Here is a 21,464-nt window from a genome sequence, read left to right on the forward strand (position 1 = left end):
CCACAGCATGGCGAGGCTTATGCTGAGCAGGAGACAACCTTGGTTCTGCAGCCAGGGTAAGCTGTGCTCGCCGCGCAGGGAAGAGCGCTTTGCCCCATGGCCAGTCTCAGAGGGAATTTTGCCTCTTGACATGAAGGCAGAGTGTGCCAGGGTTTCCCCAAGTGGGGGATGCCAACCCTATCTCCTTGCAGGGCATTTCTGTGAGAGCGTTTGGAGCAAATGTAGCAAGGGGATGAGGGACGAAGCTGGAGCAGATGCCGAGATGCGCTGGCTGCCGCCATCCCCTCTTGAATCCCCTTGGGGGGCTCCTGGGCATCCCCCCAGAAGCCATTGGCGAGCTGTGTCGGGAGGTTTTACATTAGGAGGACTTTGTAGCTGCTCGTAGGGGAGAAGCAGGAGCCTGCAGCAGTCTTTGCTGTGCTGGGGAAGGCTGCCACCATCACCCCTTCCTGGAGGCTGGTACTGAGGTCACCTTTACTGCTCCTCTTTGCACACTGGGGGGTCTGTCCCCTGAAGGCATGTGTGGTATAGAAAGAAAACACTCATTCCTGCAAGTGATTTGAGATGGCCAAGGTCCTCCAAGCATCTGGACAGTTTCATTAGTCACATCCTTTGAAAGGGTAAAAACTTACGTCTCTCAAACTCAGTAACTTCTAAAAGACAAGATTTAGGGGCTGGAAGAGTTTCAGGTTAATGACTTCACAGTTTGTTCTGTCTGGCAGCAATTTTTATTCAGTATCATTTTCAAGGTATTTTTTATCGTCCCTTTACAAAGGAATTTCTTGCCTTGGTTCTCCATAACTTTGTTCTCTGCTGCACTGGGAGTCTTTGGAGACTTCCAGAGGGAGTGGAGAGAATATGATTTCCTTGTCCCTTCAAACTGCCATTGTTCCCTAGTCGCATCTCTCCTTTCGCAGGCACCGAGCTTGCTGCTGCTCTGCAGGTCTCGATCTTGCCATCCCTCACGATGCTCAAAGGCCGCTCCAGGGCCACCGTTCATCATCATCATGGAGCCTTTTCGTGGGCATCCAGATGGTGAAGGCTCCAGGTGGGTTTGAGGAGACCTGCTCTCCAGGTCTAATTGAACAAATCCTGGAAGAGAGTAGTAGAAACGTGCTGTGGAGTAGAAACGCCTTTCGTCATGAAGGATGCTTATTAGGCAGTGGTTTTGCAGAAGAAGTTGCTGGATTGTTTTCTCTTGTGATTTGAAGTGCAAGACTTTTATTCTTGGAGTGTCTCTGTTTCTTTCACAGCTGTTCTTAAATGAGATTTATACCTCATGAAATCATGTGGTATCTGTGCTGTAATTCAATGTCAGCTTGATTTATTTGCTCTTCACCCTCCTCCCCAAAAAATCCTATGACAAATTACAAATGCTCTGTCTTCTTCTTTCATTTTTATTTTTAAACTGAACTGCAGTGCTGGAGCATGTATAATATTCCTTGTTCTGTATATAGCGCTCTTTATTTCATTGAGTATTGTATTTCAAGTTATTCGGCAAGCGGCGGTAGCTCATCGCAGGACCCGAGTCACAAGCGTGGTCGGTTCGTGGTGCCTCCATGCTGCTACGTGCTGTGTGGTGCTCGCCTGCCCTGCTCGGACGTGACGGGTGTCTCTGCCGTTTCAGACATGCCGGGGAGCCCGCACAACCAGTTCACGTTCAGGCCGCTGCCGCCGCCGCCGCCGCCGCCTCACGCCTGCACGTGCGCCCGCAAGCCGCCGCCGCCGGGCGACTCTCTGCAGCGGCGCTCCATGACGACGCGCAGCCAGCCCAGCCCCGCGGCGCCCACGCCGCCCGCCGGCGCCCAGGAGGCCGTGCACCTGCACAACAGCTGGGTGCTCAACAGCAACATCCCCCTGGAGACCAGGTACGTGGCTCTGAGATGGGGCACACGGGTCACGGAGGACGATTTGCATTGACTGGAGTCAGTCACAGGGGGTTAGGTTTGTCCTTCAGGCCCTGCCAAGGCATTTGGCAGCAAGGCCGTCTTGCTGGGTGCTATTTCATTGGTTTATCTACATGGTTAATGCTCATACAAGTGCGGTTTGTGAAGTTTGGGAAGAGATGGGTTTCTCTAAGCTGTTTCCGATTCAGGCTGTGTGCAAATAAGAGTGGTGCTTGTGTCCTGCTGCCACCATCCCACCTTCTCATGGGGACATCGTGCCTGAGCAGTAATCAGCACTCGTGAATTCGTCTAACTGGTGTGTGTACTCTGGCAGCTCCAGAGGCAGTTCAGGCTTTAGCACGCTGTGGTAAAAAAGAGATATGCAATAATATTATTTTTTTTTCCTCCATGTTTGTTCAAACATGCTAATGCATATAAACTCAAAGAGTACCATAATTGTTTAATAACACAGAAGGGATGTAGGCCAAAGACATGAATTCAACTTGAAAAGCCATACTTTTGGGAGGCAGAGCATGGAGGGTTCAACTTCAGAGTCGTCTGTAGTTCCTATGTTGAAAAATAACAGCAAGCAAATACATTCTGTGTTCAGCAAAGCTGTGATTCAGTACCCTGAATTCTGCCTGCAGGGATGCATGCACAGCTTCCTCTGGCTTTCTGGCCATAGGCTTCTTTGTTCATGGTAAGTATTAGCTGATTTGATGGCCTGTAAGTACAGTCATGTTGCTGACTTGTTGCCTGTAATGAGCCCTTGAATATCTACAACATTTCTCTTTCTATTAGAATTATTGTGAATATAGCACCGGGAAGTTTTGACCGGGGTTTCCTTTGGGTTTTGAAATTCTACAACATAAAAAAACACAGGACTGTCTAAAAGATATTTGGTGATACTCTGAAAATTGGATTAATCTGACCCAAAGAATACGATGTAATAAGTATATAAATGTGTATTTTTAATGTATTTAGATAGATGTTCAGTTACCATTTATCATAATTATTTAATTACCGAGACTCTTTTGATACAATACATAGTTTTTGATACAACTACATAGTTTAGTTTTAGTATAAATCTTTAAAAATCTAACTGCCGCTGCTAATCAAATCTCATGTAGAATGTCTGCCTTTAAAAAGCTACTAAATTGGAAGAAGCTCATTGAAGAATGAGCTAATTCATTATATGATCAAACTTTCCTTTTTTTGTGTGTGTGTCTTAAGGATATCTGCTTGAAATACTGCAAAAGAATCAGGAGGAAAGAAGCTTTTCCCGCAAATTGAACAAACAAAAAATCTTAGTTTCACTAGTCCCTCAATCAGTGTTTTTTCAAAGTTATATCAAATAGATGAACTAAAAACTTTTTTTTTCTATTTGAAATGTGTGTTTAACCAGATTTTTCTGTATTTTAGAATGTAATTTTATTATTTAAGATTGATCAAAATAGAAAACACTTAGCTTTTTGGAGATGAGAAAAAGGGAGGGAAAAAGTGAAACAATAACAGTAAAATAAAATGAAAACTCCTAAAAAATAAAAAAAAATCCAGTGCTCATTCATTAGCAGTAGCAAAATTCTGTTATTTCTTAAACAAATTTTTAAAACCCTCAATATTCCATAAATGGTTAGAATCATACTTCCTGGTTATATCATTTTTATAATGATAAGTCTATCTCATTTCTGTAACAAGGAATCTTCACATGAAGGGTCCTATCTAGACATCTCTACATCCAGATGAAAGGGTTATGCAGTGGATTAGGAATCCAAACTGGAGAACATGTTGTGGGCTACACTTCAGTGGATCACAAAGTCTGGGAATGATTCAGGTAGAATTGAAGATACTTGGCCTAGTATCTGGCTTCTCCTCCCTTTCTCCTCCATTAATATTCAGCCCTCTATTAAAAGTAATCCTTCAAAATAAATGGAAGTGTGTCAATGACAGCTGTATTTCTGTGCTAAATCTTCAGTAGTACAAAATCTACCTAATATATATGTACCCAATATGAATAAGCAGATTTTTTTTTTAATTTGGCACATTTGTAATCGAAAAGAAGATTTAGAGAAGTAATTTATTCTGTACTGTAATAACTGGACAAAAACCACAATGCACATGTTCAGCCTTTCTATCCAGCAGACTGTCCAGTTAATCCGTAACGGCGCACATGTTCGCACAGTTTAGCTATTGCCGCATAATGCGGGAGAATTTTCAGTCAGGAAAAGATTTCCCAGAACTAATGATGTGACTACAAGTCCTGGTTGCTTTGGATGGTCAGAAATGAAGCATATTTGTGAGTTGGTTTGTCATGGCCATGTGTCACTTTTACAGGAGAAAAAAATCCATAGTTCTGAAAGTATATTTGACATACTAACTAGAAATCTATTATTATGTAACTATGCCTTGAAAACCTACATTAGACTGATAAAGGGTGTAGTAGTGGCTTATGCAGAGGTGGTATGTGCCAGAGTTAGATTTTGTTACAATTATATAGAAAGGGGCTAATCAGAAATTCTGCAAGTGTTGGTGCTTCAGCTAAAGGTGTGGCATGCATGGGAATCCAGGAAACGCTCTTGCCGAGACCCAGCCTGCTCTCCCAAGGTTTAATGCATAGACTGAAATAGAAAGGTGAGATGACTTGTTACGTTCTCACTAGCTTCTGCCAAAGCCAAAAATAGTATCTCCATCTTCATCGTCAGGGTAGTTCTCTGCCCCAGCCGTTGCTCTGACTGCAAGCAGCCCCAGTTTGAAGCAGCAGCAGAAGCACCTTTACAGCTTCAAAGGGTGAGATGCAGAGCAGTAAGTCATGGTGAGGAAAGTGGAGAAAAAAAATGTACCTGTGAGAAATGTAAGAGCTTAACCTGCCAGCTGACCGTGCTGCAGCCTTCAGGGCTGTCATGTGCCTGTGACTGCAGATGTGTGCTCTGTCTGTATGCGTGCACATACAGTGCTGAAAACAACCTACACGTTATTAAAATGACTTGGGAACATGCAGTAATTATGTTGTGTCACACAGAAAATAATTTGTGTTGTCAGAAAAAAAGACTGCAAGGTTCTCTCGCATCACATAAAAACACAGGAAACATTGATTCTCTTTTTTCGCAGCATAATTTTATTGGGCTCTTATATAAATTGATTTTTTTTCTTCTCCCTCGGAATAAAGTACTTGCAACCTATTGCCTATTCCCTTCCTTTCCTCTACTATAATTGTTTTTTTCAGGTTTCATAGATACTTTGCTCTAATGTTTCAAATCTTATGATTTACAGAGTTATACATTGTCATTATCTCTGACAGCCCCATTTGAACACGGCTAACTGCTTTTCGTGGAGTATGTTTTAAACCCTGGCAATTCAGAGGAATGTGTTTCTCATTTCCCTGCTCCCTGTTAGTTGACTCAGCGTTTGTTTACATAGCTGCCTTTTCTCTTTTTTTTTTTCTGGTGCTTCCTGCTTTTTTTTTCATTTCAGTCAATTTCCAAATACAAGTGAAATATTAGGTTTCACATATGTATTTCAGTTGATAGTATTTCTGATCCTCTATGTATTAGGCTACAGTTCCCTCTCATGGATAAACTTTTGGACATTTTGGATACGGTTTTGCATTTAGGCTCCCTGCACATTAGGTGTGTGTTATTTTGTGATATTTAAATTATCTGACAAAACATCAAAACCTACTAATTCTGATTTTGTTTCAAAGTGGGTATTTTTAGGCCTCTATTTTGTGCTTCAGGATTTTACATATTTGCTTGTTCCTTCTTTTTCTATATCAAATTTCTTTCTCATTCCTGTAACCCATTTAGCAGTGTTGGCAGTAAGGTTAATGCTGTGCTGAATGGACTGAAATCTCCCTTCAATGCACTGGCGATGAGCCAAGTCCTGTGAAAAAGACAGCTTAATTTAAGCAATCTTATCACCATGGTAATAGCTCCTCTGAAGGGACAGTGGAGTACCAGACCATGAACCTGTGATTCAATTATCATTAATTTTTATAAAACTTTAAAGTTGTAGGGTAATAAGAGAAGTATTTGGGGTTCAAGGCAGTTGTGATTTCTGGTTATTATTCAGCAATTTTTCAGAGCCCTAAAATTTGATTCTAGTTCTAAGCACTTAAAGTTTTAAGAGTTTTGGCGTTTAAGAAGTTCATGCAACCCCTTATACAGAGAGTGTGATTCCTTTCTGTTTTGTGTAATTGTTTAAAGTGCATATTTAACACTTTCTGGATTTCTGTTTTCTTGAAAATAGTGTCTTTCTGGTGCTTTTAAATATAATCCTAACAGCTGTCACTTACCCAAACATTTATTCAGAACAGTAGTTTTCCCTTTTTCTCTTTTAATTAAGTCCATAATTATTTGTGCTATTCAAAATGCATGTTTATAGGCTTTCAAACTACAGAAGCCTGTACATATTCACTTGAGGCCAGTTTAAGCTGGAAAATGCAGAAATACTAATAATGATCGTGGTGATAGGAACAGCAGTACCTGCTCACATACCCGTTCAGTGTGAGATCTTGGAAGCCACATATCTTCTCTTGGTCGCTGCACGCTGTAGATGTTGCTCCGCTGCGGAGCGGCACAGGACACTCCTGTGCCTTCCTTTCCCCGCTCTGGTTTTCCGGAGCGGGCTGGTTTTTCACTGCTCGGGGTTCCTGACCCTAAAGCACCAAGCAAGGAGCCAATTACTGTATGAGCAGGGCAATTCATTAGAAACTTGTTTGTGAATGGAACTTACCTCTGAGTTAAATGGCCAAAAATAAGTGCTGGGGAATATCATTTATGATCTTTCCTTCAAACTGTGGTGTTCACTATCTGCTATTTTGACATGACTCTTGTATTCTGTCATTTTCTACCTAATTAAGCAATAAATCTAACCTAGAGAGAGGCTGATCATATTAAACACAGACACATGGCAGGGGTTAGAAATGCAAAGTCCCATGTGCTTTCTCTGCACAGAGGGAAAGCTCTAAAAATATTTAAGACTTCTGGATTGAAAAAGATATATTGAAAGCCATAAATATGACCATGAACTTAATATAAAAGCTGTAAATATGACCCTAAATTTAATAATGCAAGGATGAAACCATCTTTTATAGAAATAAAAATACAAGCGTTTGTCAACTCCAATGAATTATAATTTTAATGTCCCTAGTTATGGCACTTCAGGCTCTCTCTTCCTTTGAATAATTTGGAAGCCAGTCACTACAAGGCAATTTAAATTGTTTGTATGCTCTGCTGTAATTTTTCTTGGAGAGAAGGTCAGGTTTGGGCTTCCTTGGAACAGTATGATAGTATTTGTATGTTTAAGTGTTTTTATCCAGTCTGAATATAGCAATTTGTAATGTCAAGCTATAGATAATTCTTGCTCATTTTGAATAATGCACTAGTGTGTAAGGTAATAAGTAAGAGTAAAAATATGTTGTTATTTTCTGTCCACCAATAACCAAGTTGGTCAGATGGCTTCCTATAAAACACACGATTTTCATTTACTGAAACAGAAGCAGAATAAATATAAGCTTTGAAAGAGAATAATGTTAACAGGTTAATACAGATGGTCTAATCTGATTTGGAAAATAGAATGTGTGTAGCAGAAAAGGACGTAGGTATGCAAACGATGGTATCTTTTCATTTTAAGGAAAAAATTTCCTATTTGGAATGTTATTGTCTGGAAACACGTATCTCTCCCCTGGACAGCTTCCTTCCAGGAGTTCTGTTCTGCAAGATTAGATAATATCTAGAGGGACGATGTGCTAAACCTCTTGCCAGGTTGAATTTGTGGAGCCGCTGTTGCTGTACAGCTTGGCCTTGGGCTGTTTGCAGGTGAGTGTAGGTACTTGGATGTAGAATCACCTGCTAGTAGTAAAAGTAGGCAAGAATATGCAGGAGTGAACACGGCAAAGGCTGCTGTGGGGCAGAACCCTTTCTACTTTAGTTCTCTCATTCATGTCTTTCTTTTAAGCCATGCTTATAATCACAGATGTGAGTAACTAAATTGCGCTGTTGCAAACACACTGTTGATATGTGTTTGAAATCTGAAGGTGAGGACAAAGCACTGTGCAGATATTCCATAGCTATTCCATTATAAAATCTTTGTAAATGATATTGTAAGTGCTATCATTCTCATTTTAAGCCAACGTCAAATGAAGAAATTACTGAAAAAATAGAATTGACCATGAGTTCCCATAGTGTTTGCCTCACTAATCCCTGTGTATATTGAGCAGTTTAACTCAGATGTTCTTTGAATTGTCGTTTGTTAAAGTACAAAGCACTTCTGAATTGGAAAAAAAGAAGAAAAAAAAAGAAAAAGCGTTAGTATAGCAGTGTCATAGTGTATCATAACGCTGAAGCCCATACTCACCTATTCAAGACTAATTTCTACCTCCACTAGTTTAGCTTCTGTTTTAGCTACTTTTTCAGTAAACAACCAATGAAACCAGAAGATGATTGAATTTCAGGTGACTGTCGCATATTGAAACTGTTCTTGATTGATTTTTGGCACTGTTATGCATTAATATAATCATTGCCCCAGATTTCTGCTGGGGACTTGAAAGCTGAGGTGCCTGGTCAAGGGAGTGAACTTGCCTTGGGCAGCGACGGGTGAGCGACAGAGCATCACGTCGCTTCTGCTGGCGCTGTCTAACGAAGCCATGACCGAGGGCCACAGCCAGCCTTTCCATCCTGTCACGGGCAGGGTCACAGGGCTAAGGTTTGAAACACGATGCAAAGTCAACATGAGTGCGTAAAGGACGGCAATTCTATGTAAATGATTCAGAAGGCAAATCTAGCTCAAGAAGGAATTAAAATTATGCAGTTGTATTCCCAAAGACAAATCTCTGATGGGTCTTTAGAAGAATTTCAGTTATAAAGATAACAATCATATAATAAATTAACTGCATACTTTTCATGACCATTTCCCTCGTCTTTCATCCACATTCTCATAAATAAAAAGCTAGAATAGGGCATAGTGCTGCGCAAGATACAATTATAGGTCAGATTCTATCTGTAATTATGAATCATGTCTTATAATCCACATACATTTTTGCCAGATTCATTTTAAACAAGATGGTATTGTTAATATATTACTGCTGCAGAAGAGCTGTCTTGTTTCTATACTATACAGTTCATATATACTACATATCAGCTGTGTGGGAGATAAGGGATGATTTGTATACAAGGGTCCATATTCTGATCATTATTTAAGTTTAGGAGTTTCCTTCTTCCTGTCCGCATTCATGGTACAGAGTAGGATGGATAGAAAATCAGTGAAGAGCAACTCTGATTCTTCCCAGTGTCATAGGAAATATTACACAACTTGAAAGGTTCATGACCATGTGGTCAATGCTGGCCAAAGTAGGTGGGCAACTAGATCTATTCCAAAGCTAATCTTTTGATGAAAATCTTTACATGCTTTTTAGATATGGCAAAAATAAGTAAGTATTTTTCCTATAGTTCAATAATCATGCTATTGAAGAATTCCTTTTGCTACTCCTGGCAGCGTCTAAATTAGAATTATTTCAATTGCCTTAACTAGGCAATGGAGTTACACAACTAATTTATAAAGAAGCTGAAGTACCTAAATGACCAAACTGAAGACTTATTAGCTTTGTTGTCACTTAATTATGCAGTAGATTATTAAGCATGTAATAACTACTTCATGCAACAGAAATGAATACAAGTAAAAATGTATTCCTACTTCGGTTATCCAGGAGAAGTGCAGGCAAATCTTTGGGCCAGGGCTGTGTAAGATTTCTTTTGTATTTCTCTGAACTCCTTCATTGGATTGCTTTCAAATCTCCTTTTTCCTTTGTTTTTCTCTTACAAATTTATCATTTTTAGTAAAATGAAGGAAAACATGTTGTGTTGTACAAGATAGACTAAATTGAGGTTGAAAAACAGGGCGAGTTCTCAGAAGTAATGCCAAGTCCTTGACAGTAGAGAGATATGGCTACAGTACTGGGATAGCAGAATACTTTTTCAGGATTTAATTCGGGAGCCCTGTGCATGGTTGATGTTGTTTCTGCCATGGTATTGCATTACCATCAAGTGAATTCAGCTGGGATGTTGCTTCAGGTGTAGCTTTTGTAGGACTTAGGTTGCTACTGCAGGTAAGAAGCCAAATGCAACAATACATCCTGACAGAGAAACGTCAGGATGGACAGAAAGAAATGAATTACCTATCTCTATGTTTTTACTCACTGTCAATTCAACATTTTTGTGTGAGAGTTGTGTGCCATTGGCCTCGAGGCAGAAGAAGAGAGAGAGTGCACAGGTGAGCCCTGTGAAACGCCTCGGCTGTTGAAAGGCGGCGTCTCCGCGAGCTCAGGACTGAGGGGGCTGCGTTTGTGCCTCACACATCTACCTCCCTGGTAACTCCTCGTCTGACCGGGAGGGCTCCAGGCAGCAGGTCGGACCCTGGGTGCTCCCCCCAAGCCCCTCGCCGGGCGCGTGGCCCCGCTCTGAGCGCGCGCGGGTGGCAGCCGCGCGGAGTGTGTGAAGACTGAAGTCGTTACCGCAGCTCCTGCGGCTTGGGGTCCCCTGCCTCCTTGCTGCTTTTTAGGAGGCTGGTAGGATCTTTTCCTCCCTGTCGGATTTGCTTGTGAGAGTTGAAAGTTCTAAAGATTTGGATTGGTAGAGATGAACAAATATACAGATAGGCAAACAGAAATGGTGATTACATTAAAAGAGATTTTTTTCAACTGCTTGTTTTGTATAGAGAAATTATAACTGAGCCTCGAATATTTTTATATCTTACAGTTATCAGTGTTATATTAACTGACTTTTATTTCACAGATGCCTGTATCTTTTATTTCTTTTTTCTAAGAGAATAGTATTTTCATCTTTATGAATTTTTTTACATTTTTGTGAACATTTAGATCTTTCCTACTTAATATGAATGATCTTATTTATCGTTCTTATAAATCCTCTGATTTTCCTTGTTATCTCAATTGAAAAAAAAAAAGCTTTGCCTTCTATATTAGGTTTAATATTAAGGCACATACCAAGCTATAGTCACATATAAACTCTTGAACTGTGATTTTTATTATTTTGCTCTTTAGAGGGAGGCTGATATTATAGAATTGATAGCAACAGTTTACTGTGTCCTAATGTCCTTTGGGAACAGTGGTGTGCTCAGACGGATGAGTAGTCATCTGAGTTTATGAGAACATAGTCACAGTATAGCTTTGGAAATCTGTCTTTGTGCCACCAGTGTTTTTCAAATTCTGTAGAAATGTCTTGAGGTAGTCATTATGCGCTCCCCAAAATGGGATGCATAAACAATTGCAGTTGGTAATGTTTTCTCAACAGTATTTCATTGGTAGCTCCCTTGCAGTGTAGCTTTGCATCATAATCTCAGTTTTATAACAACAAATTAGAGCTATATAAATTCTCCTGGGTGTGATTATAGTTTTCTATCTATCTGAAAGGGTGTGAGCTGAATCCATCTTGTGTGTACTCACATTCTCATGCTCTTCTGCTATTAAAGAAATCCCTCAGCACACTAGTATTTTACCATCAGGCTATGAAGCCACATTTATAAATCCTTGTGCAAGAGAATGAAATTATTCCTGGCTATTGATTGCTAGGCTGTTAGAGCTTTAATAATACCTCTCCGTTCAGCATCTCCTCGCCTTTACCTCTCGTATCTTTGAACTGTGCACCATATAGGGCAATCAATACTGCCAGTATCACGCCATTTTACAGTAATTTCCAAAATTTATAAAGGGAAAAGTGTCAGATAAGTAGTTTTTTGTCATTATGTCCTGAACATGTAAACCAGTTAAAGACCTATTGACTGGTTAAGATATACTATAATAATACTTTTCTTATTTTATATCCTGACTTTTCTTGTGGTCCCTTACGTGTATTGGAGAAATTTTGCTTTGAAGTTGACCATGACCAAAAGGCTAAGTCACCATGTGTCTTGTTAACTGCTCTCCAAAAAGCAAGTCTACCATATACAAAGGCAAAGGCCTTCATGTGGGGCAGTGAAGCAGTCTAAAGAAATACAGAAGCCAAAATAACCAAGCAAAGTCCAATGGCTGGATAAGAGAGAAGCAGGCGTAGAGAGTCTTGTAGATGGTTATTTTAGTTTTTTATTGGATTTTTTATGGTGCTATATTATGTTATTGAATTTGAATATAAATTTTTTGAACCCAAATATTTAAAAGGGAACGTTAACATGACCATTGTCGTTTATTAAAATAATTATAATATATAATATTATAATTCATACTACCATTATGGAATCCCAATGAATGAATGGGAAGGCAAATGGGATTGCTTTGTCTGACATACCCCCAGGATGCTGCACTCAGTTGAATTGGGCCGGGTGCCATTTCCATGTGTAGTAGGTATGAAGGCTGAGTATGTGTTACTCAACACTGCAGTAGCACAAAATTTGGCTCTTAGCAGTTTATCAAAAGAATCCATGTAGGTAGGCAGCGTAAACTGTAATGCAAACCAAGTAATATTTTCACTTTTTATGTAACTGCCTGAGAAAAGGCCCTTTACAAGCAAATCTGCTCTGTAGTACCTTTTTATTTTCTTTAATCTGGCCTTTTGGAGAACTATAACCTTTCTTTTAAAATGCTACAATAGAAACAGATAATACCCAAGTCATTGCCTCATCTTAGCAATTACTATCTCACGAGCATGGATTTACAATATTCTTATATCAAATGTCACAGTACAGTCACGTTTCCCCTGAGCGTTTGGTTCTGAGTCCGTCCTGCTGGGGATGAAGCAGAGGAGTCCTGCCAGGGTGATGGATCTGTACATGCATCCAAAACTTCTCCTGCACCTTCCTGAAGGAATAAAGGTGCATTTGTCATCTGAAAGGTTGTAAATGATGTCAGCTCTCGTCAGGGAGCTCCGGCTTGGAAATTCCTCTGTGTCATTTGGGTCGCACACGTGGTTTGCCCACAACTGGCAGCCCCTCATCCCCACCAGCTCATCACTCATGTAAAGCAAAGCAAAAAACTCGCAAAAAAGGTGTTTGCAAAAGAAGAGCACTTTGTATGGTCTGATTTGATGGTGTCCTTTACTGCCACAATATGTGAGCATGTTTTGAGTTGATATCTCTTCCCTAATTCTCTTGGAGAGCACTCTCCAGTCCTGAGCATCTTCCATGTTTCTATAGCTAATTGCTCTGTGTTCATACACCAGAGCCTGTTCTGCAGGACATATTTCTCTGCCTTTTTGTTAGTCTTTACTTGGGTGCTCGTTTTGCTGAAGGCCGTCCTCCCACCCCTGCTGAAATGGGTCTCCTCCTGGTGAGCTTGCCAGCCCAGTGTGTTTGAGAACCACTCAAGGAGGAACAAGCGTTTGTAGAGAAGCTGCTCTCTGTATCCTTCAGTTAAGGTTACTGCACAGCTTGTGTACTTTGCTATACCATAACTATCACTTTCCAAGTGGGTTGTCATGTGGGTATTGCACGAAGCAGTCTCCTTTCTCTCCTGTTTTTATTTTTCCCCGTTCTCTGGTGAGGATTGGTAGTAAAAAATAAATACACAAGTATCGGAGCAGGGGGCCTTGGGCGCCTTGTTCCGTGCTGCGGTAGGGCGCTCCGAGCGGAGCGGTGGCTGCGCTGCTGCCCGTCGCCAAGGGGAGCGGGTCCCGCCGGCGTCGCCGCCCGGGCGCGGAGCCGCTGGGCACACGTGGAGCGCGCTGACCTTGTGGCAGCTCCCGAAACCCACCGCCAGGCTGGTGGTGCGGGGCGGATGCTGCGCTTCCAGTGCGGAGTGCTCACGTATACATTCTCCTGTCTTTCATGTTCTCTGGAGACATATGTGGTATTTACCATGGTACAATGCTTATGTAGTTCCTTTTGCTTTTCAAAGCACAAACTGCTGTTTACAATGTGGTTCTCTCTCTTCTTTTTGTAGGCATTTCCTATTTAAACATGGATCTGGGTCTTCAGCTATCTTCAGTGCAGCCAGTCAGAACTATCCTTTAACATCCAATACTGTTTACTCTCCACCTCCTAGGCCTCTTCCTAGAAGTACCTTTTCTAGACCTGCCTTCACTTTTAGCAAACCTTACAGGTGTTGCAACTGGAAGTGCACTGCCTTGAGCGCTACCGCTATTACGGTTACGCTGGCGCTGTTGCTAGCCTATGTTATCGGTAAGCCTGTTTCTTTCTACTGCAACTGTTCTTCACTTTTTCTGTTCTGTTGTCATGCTTGCTTTTGCACTAATATAAATATCATGTTTTACTAATAATATATGCCACTGGGTGCTCTGTAAATTCTGACAAGCAAAATGCTAGATTGGCCAGGGGGTGCGTATGATGGGGAATTTTCATTAACTTTCTACTCTGTTAACCTCAATACTGCCTAATAGAGAAAGAAATATTATTCAAGATGACATGTTTGCATTAGCAGAGGACTCCTACTGATTTTAATTGCCATGATATTTTTCTTAAAGGAAAGGTTTGAGTTTTGTATTAAGACTTACAATGTTGTTACTCTTAAATAATTTTTTAGAGATATTGATAACTATTGCATTTTGGCTTGCTGCTTTTCTTTCATTTCATTGATTTGATCAAAATTTAACGCCTTCATGTTTTCCCCTTAGTTTTTGCATCATTGGTTAGACCTGTTGCTGACTTAAAAATACCTAGCACTGAATTTATGTTTTTAGGAAAAAAAAAAAAAAAGTTATATAGATTCAAAATGGACTTACTTAATTTCATATTCATTTTTGGTAAGTAACTGGTTTCACAATTTTGGTGTCACAATAGATTGATAGGGTTTATCCAAATAGTTAGAAACTCCTTCCTTTTATTTGGAAGATAAATACTGAATTGCGCTGGGAGTCAATGTGATTAAAGTCATATACTAGAGAGCAAATCTTTTGGACTTACTATATGACATTTTGGCTGAACATTAATTTGCACGTTGGTTTGGCAGTCTGTATTGCAAGATGTTCGTTATGATCAATCTTGGATTGTGACTGTGGCTTCCGTAAATATACAGAAGAGTTGTTGCTTGTGTGATTCACTTGCTCGCATAGACTCTAACTTTGTTGCTGTAGCTGCTCATCTGCAAAGAAGCAGGAGCCAGAGTGTCCCCAACAACTTCTTGCTGAATAGGAGTGTCTCTGGGTTGCTCTGAAACGCAGTAGTTTGCACTTGGTGAAATTTGTGCAGGGACACTGAGATCTGCCTTCAACCAGAAGAGAAGCCTTTGTTTTTCTCTATCCCCTGAATGAACTCTTTATGATGGATTTGGGTTTCTAAACAAAGTCCCACTGAAAATTGAGTCATTTCTGTTTTCCACTGTATTTTTGGTCCCGCAGTGACAAAGGTCTAGTTACTCTCAGTGACATGTTCATAAAGAGGGATTTTTTTTTCTAGCACCCTGATGTGTAATGCAGATGGGAAAGCAGATTTGACCATTTCTGGTATATGATTATCTGAAAGCACCTGAGAATCTAGTAAGCTACATTAATTGCAGATTTACATAACAGCTGGTGAGCATATGCCCTCAGTTAGGACTGGCTGTATAATTTTTGCAGCCTCATCTGTTTGCTACATACATATCCCACCCACATTATCCCAGTTCTAGCTGGATGAGGCACTGCCTGCTTCATCCCTGCCTAGATCTGTCTGCCACGGGGAGAAATTGCTTCATTTTGCAGAGGTGCAGGGCTGTCACCCTCAGCGAATGAAGAACCCTACGTGATGTCACTACAACAGTGTTTTCTTTATAGCTACTAAGTTATAAAGTAGTTTTTATATATATATATATATATATATATATGGATAAAGTAGCTTTATAGTTATATAAACTAGTTTATTGGTTAGGCAGTACTAAGTAAAATTAGCATACCTTTATTTATATTTTATAAGTATTTTTGCTGTGTTTTCCACAACAAAATATAAACTCTGAACCAGAAATACAAATTTAGAAAAATTTCCAATGTGCACTTGTTTCATTTCATTTATCCCAGGAATTTTTCAGTTGCAAAAGCCTTCATGTACATTCAAATACTGGTTAATTTATTCCAAATTAATATTTATGCTGCCTATTTCTGGTTGGTTAAATATTAACCAAGATCCAAGCCTCAGATCAAAACAGGCCAAAAGTCTTGGAATTTCAAGGCTTATTCCAGATCAAAAAATTGCAAATGGTTTTAATATTTATATGGAACCAACCAAGACCAGTGCCCTATTGGTGTAAACTGACATTGATTCCTTTTTCCTCAGAAGATGAATTATCAAATTTTCCTTCTCTTATTTTTCAGTCTTTCCTTATTATCAGGGAGTCTCAGTAGTGTAATACTCGATGAGCCTAAGTCTTGATACTGGAGCTCTAACTGAGAACGCACATTTCTTCTGTATTTTCTAACTTTTGAACTTCTACTTGTTTTTTAAATAGTAATAGTATATATTTTTCTCATATGTTCCCGTTTTTGCTCTGTAAGTCGGCATGTTTATTATTTGGTCCCTGTTGCTAAGTTTGGATGTTATGGACAATAAGGAACTGTAAATGATTATGTAAGGACTGATTTATTGAAAAGCTTTAGTCACAGTATTTAGTTTAGCAAGTAAAACATATTTTCATGTTTTAAAGGTTTAGGCAAATGTGCAAATGAATGCTCAAACTGGGGAAAAAAAAGCTGACTGTCCTTGAGGGAAAATTATAGAAATAGTTACAGTCAAATTATAAAGTAAAGCAGATAAACTCCAGGCTTGCCACTGGGGTATATTTTTCTCTGCAGTGTGAGGTGTGTCTAATGGCCAGAACATGGATTCCTAATTATCACATGAAAGAAACGACCGTATCGGTTTGATTCAGTGCAGTCGATCGTTGCGGCTCTGCGCTCATCCGTTAGTCTGGGCTGCTCTATCCAGTAGGAAAGAGCTCCCTGTTCTGGAGCACTATCCCTACGTACTGTCTTTTCTGTTCTCAGTGTAATAAGAACTTTAGAATTAATCATCAATTAGAAAAGACATTCAACCAAGAATTTAAAAAGAGTATATAAGGCAAATAGAAGAATTTAAATAAGAAACATTTTTTTCTGTAATTTTTCACTACCACACTATTTTCTTTAAATACAGTACGATGTATGAGGATGTGACTGTTCATCCAGTTAGTTATTTTTAGCCCATTATTCAGTAGGATTTTTCTTCCATGATATCTCACCCTGTTATCAGTATCTGATTTGGACTTGCAAATCACCGGTCCTATTGATCAGAGGTGCTGAACTCCTACAGTGCCTATTGATTTCAAGAGGAGATGCAGATGTTGGGTGCCTCTGGAAATTGGATGCTGTGTTCTTAGGTTTAACCAGCCCTGACTGCAAAATGGCTATTTTATATACAAATGAATTCTTGAGCATGGATGCGAAGTTATCTCGGCCGCTGATGACGTTGCCTCTATTTATGAGTGGGTGTCAGGTCTGCGATTACACTCATGGAGAGGGCAGGGAAGGTAAAACCTCCCGGCTTGATGGCTTCAGCGGCAGAAAGGCTAGGCCAGGTTTCGAGGCCATATGTATTTCAGCACATAGATTTGCAACGTTGATATTATGGCTTTATTCAATATAACATAGTGGGAAAAAATAGAAACTTTCGAGAACCAGAAGTTCGGCAAAGTGGCCGGCCCAGGCGAGCACCACGGCCTCGCTGCGCGGCTCCGGCGGGACCGCGCCACGGAGGAGCCGGCACCAGCCTTGCCCGGCTGCGGCCGGGGACTCGCTGGGGACTCTGCTGCTGTCACAAGCCGTCCCACACTGTCCTGTTGTCTAACGCTCCTTTGTTCCTAACTTTAACAGCCAGCTTAGTAATGAAAAGCGAAACCAGGCTAATTATTATATGTCTGAGTAGGAGGATTGCAGGGGAGGGGAGATATTTTTATTGTCAGGTGTAAGTGTGTGTGTGTGTGTGTGTGTGTGTATATATATATATATATATACACACAAAAAAGACACAGCTTGAGATAGAGGGAAATGCTTGAAAGTTAAGGTGGATAATAAAAACTATATGGTACAGAATAACATATCACTCCAATACAGATCCAAAAAGAAAAAAAAATTATAGGTTGCTTCAGGCTGAATGCAGTATTAACAGCTTCCAATTTCATTGTAGTAGGGTGATATTAGCATTTTATCTACAAAGCAATTATAAAAAGAAAGACACCTGTCTGTAGGTTCAGATTCAGCAGCAGAATTTGATTCTTGACTCCTAGCTGTATTCGATTTTTTTCATATTAATTCACCTTTATACTGGCCATACAGAACTGAAGAAGTGATGTGCAATGTGGCTTTACGCCACACTCAAATCCAGTTTTATAAACAGAACCTGATAGCAGTTACAGCAAATAACTGCTTTTCTGGCACTCGGTCAGAGCAGGAGGAATAGTGAGCTGCAGATCTGCTTTCTGCTACAGCCCTTCTAAAGTCTAGACTTCATGTGGGATGTAGTCTCATCTAATGAGACTGTCTAAAATAACTAAAAACAGCACAGAATGCTGAACAAAAGCATGTAGTGCAGGTCAGCAATTTGTAGATAATTCGCATTTCTAGGATTTCTGCCCTCTGAAGTTCGTCTTGGGGATGATAAGTACTTACTGCACGGGACTTTTTGACATTTCCTCACTACTGAGAGCCTGTTTTGTGCTTGAGCCAAGCCTCTTATTCATATACTGCCAAACGTGTAGCACAGGAGTTGACAAGCTGTGCTTACACAGAAGGTAGATAAGAATAAATTAAATTAGATCATTGGCTTCATAGCAGATGGTGGGTTAATCCAGTTTGCGAAGACAATTCTGAGGAAAAAAAAAAAAAAAAAGCTTATATGTTTGTGAATATTTACTTTTGCAGTATCCTGCAAAATTGCAAGAGCTGAGTTGCACCTTGTCTGAATGTGTCTGTTTTATTTAAATGCTGACCAAAAGAAGCAACCTGGTCATTTACTTCGCAGGAAAAGGCCCAAACTCTGATTCTGAGCAGCTCCCAGCTGCTTTTGATGACAAAAGTAATGTGAATTAACCAAAAATCTGCCTCTGGATAGAGAAAATCCCTTAGGCAGCATAAAACCTTGATAGCTTTTCGTGTCTTTTTTTTCTATGAAGGAAAATTATGGGTAGGATAGAAGATATGGGCCTTTCATTTATCTTCTGCAAGAGATCTGTTTTATCCCTCATAATTATTTTTTCCTTACAAGTGTAGTAAATTAGCCAGGAGAGGCTCTGCATGGCCACAAGCAGGTTCTTCTGCACTCGAGGTAACTGCTCTAATGTCACCTCGAGTGACTCTGCCCTGCAGTCTGTGCAGGGGAGCTGCTCAGTTTCACCAGAGTCACACGGTGCCTCCCGTTCTTTCCAGCACCACAAAATACAGTAGCTGGACTAAAATCCTTATGTATTTTGTAAAAACTGGATGTACAGTTCTTTGTTACAACTTTATCTAAAACTTTATTTGAATTAATCAGAGCTATCTTAAAAATGTGTTATGAGTATGGGTAGTATCTCCAGACATTTTGTGAAGAAGGTCAGATCTGGTCTTTAGATATATTTACCTACTTCAAATTGCCTCAAAGAGTTCAAATGCAGAACTCTGCTTATAGCAGAATCTAACTCATAAGTAACACAGAGCAGAGAAATAATGTAATGGTAGAGGGGTGAATATATGGAGGGTTCAAGCAAGCCAAGAAAGAATACCTTTTCAAATGAGATTTGCAGTAGGATGGAAGAATCAAGGAAAGAGAGGAATCAAGATGGATATTCAGGAATGGCAGATAGGGAAGCACAGTTGCTGATAGCTTTTATATGAGAGGTTTGATCAGGCCCAGGTGAGGGGATATGGGTTGATTTCCCTGGTGACTCACTGCAGCCCTTCCTAACTTTAAGTAGGAATTTTGCAGCTGTGAAGCTCATTGATGTTAAGAAGCTGTTTACTCACTTCTTACACGGTTGGTGAAGTATCTGAATGTTTAAAACATGATACATGTACAATATAGGAAAAAAAAAAAACAGCCTACCTTAGGTAAAAGAAAAGGGACGAGGCAAGCTAAGGCTGTCTGTATCTACTAAATATACATGGAATATTCCATGTAGTACCTTCTGGAAAAGATATCTCTAAGAATCAATGGCTTTTGGTTGTAGTCTGGTTATTATAGGAGTAGTACCTGGGCCCAAAGGTGGGTATGTAGTATCTAATAGGTACTGTAATGAAATCCCGTTTATTAACGTTGCCAGGTGACCGGCTTTCTGCAGTGGGAGAAGTGAGTTGGTTTAATTGAGGCGGGCCTTGTTCTCGTAGCAGAGCGCAGTGTTTTCAGGAGCCGGGTCTGCACGTTGTGCAAGAGGGAGCTGCTCTGCCAGGATCGCACACAGTCTCCCACAGGCTGCGAGTCAGGAGTGCAAGGCTGGCAGAGCCCGGCATCTCTGCGAGGCAGTTGGTGTTTTTCAGGGAGGAAGCAGACTGTCAAACATACAAACAAACAGTTTTGCTAGCTTGCCAAGCTCTGGCATGAGCTGTAAAAACAACAGCACTTCCTCAGCCTGAAGGGAAGACAAAGCAAGCAAACTAGTGGAATCGGTGCGAATGGATGACAAAATGCATAATGTATGTAATCTGGAAACAGCATAGGGTAAAGAAAAACATGCGTTACGGGTTCAGTTCCTTTTCTGTAATGTCCTCTCTGTAGCCGATGCAAATACTCTCTTAAGATAGGTACAATAACAATAATGAAAATAACGTAAGTAGAGGTTATGCTTCTTGATTGTGTGACCACTAAAACCAATTCTATACATGCAATTATGCTTCGCATCAGCTGTTAATGTTTCATGTATTAATATAATTATTTGCATTAGTATAAATTAAATATACATTCATTACTCATCAATCCCATTACACTTTGTTCCTTTTGGTTGTTATTGACTTTTTAAATTGTGATGCCCCGAAGCTCGGGCCGGGAGCGCGAGCCGCGTGCTCTGGAGATGCGCAGGATGCTGATGTAGCTGTTGCAGCTTCTTTACGTAGCAGTGATCTGTGCCGCGTTAATAAGCTCGGGGATCAGAGCAGAGGGCTGTGTGAGCTGACTGCAGCCCCTTTTCCAAGCATTCCTAGGGGCCCTCGGCAGGTCCCAGTCAATGGAACATGAAGTATCATCATAGAATCGTTAAGGTTGAAAGGGACCTTTAGAGATCATCTAGTCCAACCCCCCTGCACACGCAGGGTCACCAGTCAAGGCAAATCTCTGACCTGGGAGCTCTCCCCTGATTCTGGGGTAATCCTCTAGCAGCCCTTCTCGGGAGGGGGAACCGACGGTGTCTGCAGAGCCCAGGGCTCATCCTGAAGCCGTGCACTGAGAATTCAGTGAGCTTGCCTCTCTTCTCCTGAAGCCAGTATGAAAATACAAATGTGGCACAAAGTCCATGTAGTGTCACCTCACCGATTCAGTAGAAATGCTGACATTTGCTGTGCCTGGCTTGCCTTGTGTCTCTGCTGCTGGTTGGTCCAGGAGGCGCAGATCTGGAATTAAGGCTGCTGCAGTGCTAGCTCTGCCTTCTGTGGTGGGTTTGGCGAGGCCCTGGCAGGAGCCCCCTCAAAGGCTGGGTTTCAGCTTCGCAAT

At 40.7% G+C, this 21,464-nt stretch overlaps 1 protein-coding gene across 3 annotated transcripts in view; it reads left to right on the forward strand.

Annotated features, from left to right (window-relative positions):
- The window catches only part of TENM1 (teneurin transmembrane protein 1), a 282,452-nt gene that overhangs the window by 139,758 nt on the left and 121,230 nt on the right, over positions 1-21,464 (forward strand). For all 3 annotated transcript variants that reach the window (XM_088527561.1, XM_088527563.1, XM_088527562.1), the window contains 2 exons: positions 1,628-1,868; positions 13,768-14,006. In XM_088527561.1, the coding sequence (XP_088383687.1) occupies positions 1,628-1,868; positions 13,768-14,006 (480 nt within the window). The remainder of the gene's footprint in view (positions 1-1,627; positions 1,869-13,767; positions 14,007-21,464) is intronic.

Source organism: Tinamus guttatus, unplaced genomic scaffold, assembly GCF_059628265.1.
Source record: "Tinamus guttatus ecotype Peru unplaced genomic scaffold, ASM5962826v1 Tinamus_guttatus_pri_ptg000287l, whole genome shotgun sequence".
Taxonomy (NCBI): domain Eukaryota; kingdom Metazoa; phylum Chordata; class Aves; order Tinamiformes; family Tinamidae; genus Tinamus; species Tinamus guttatus.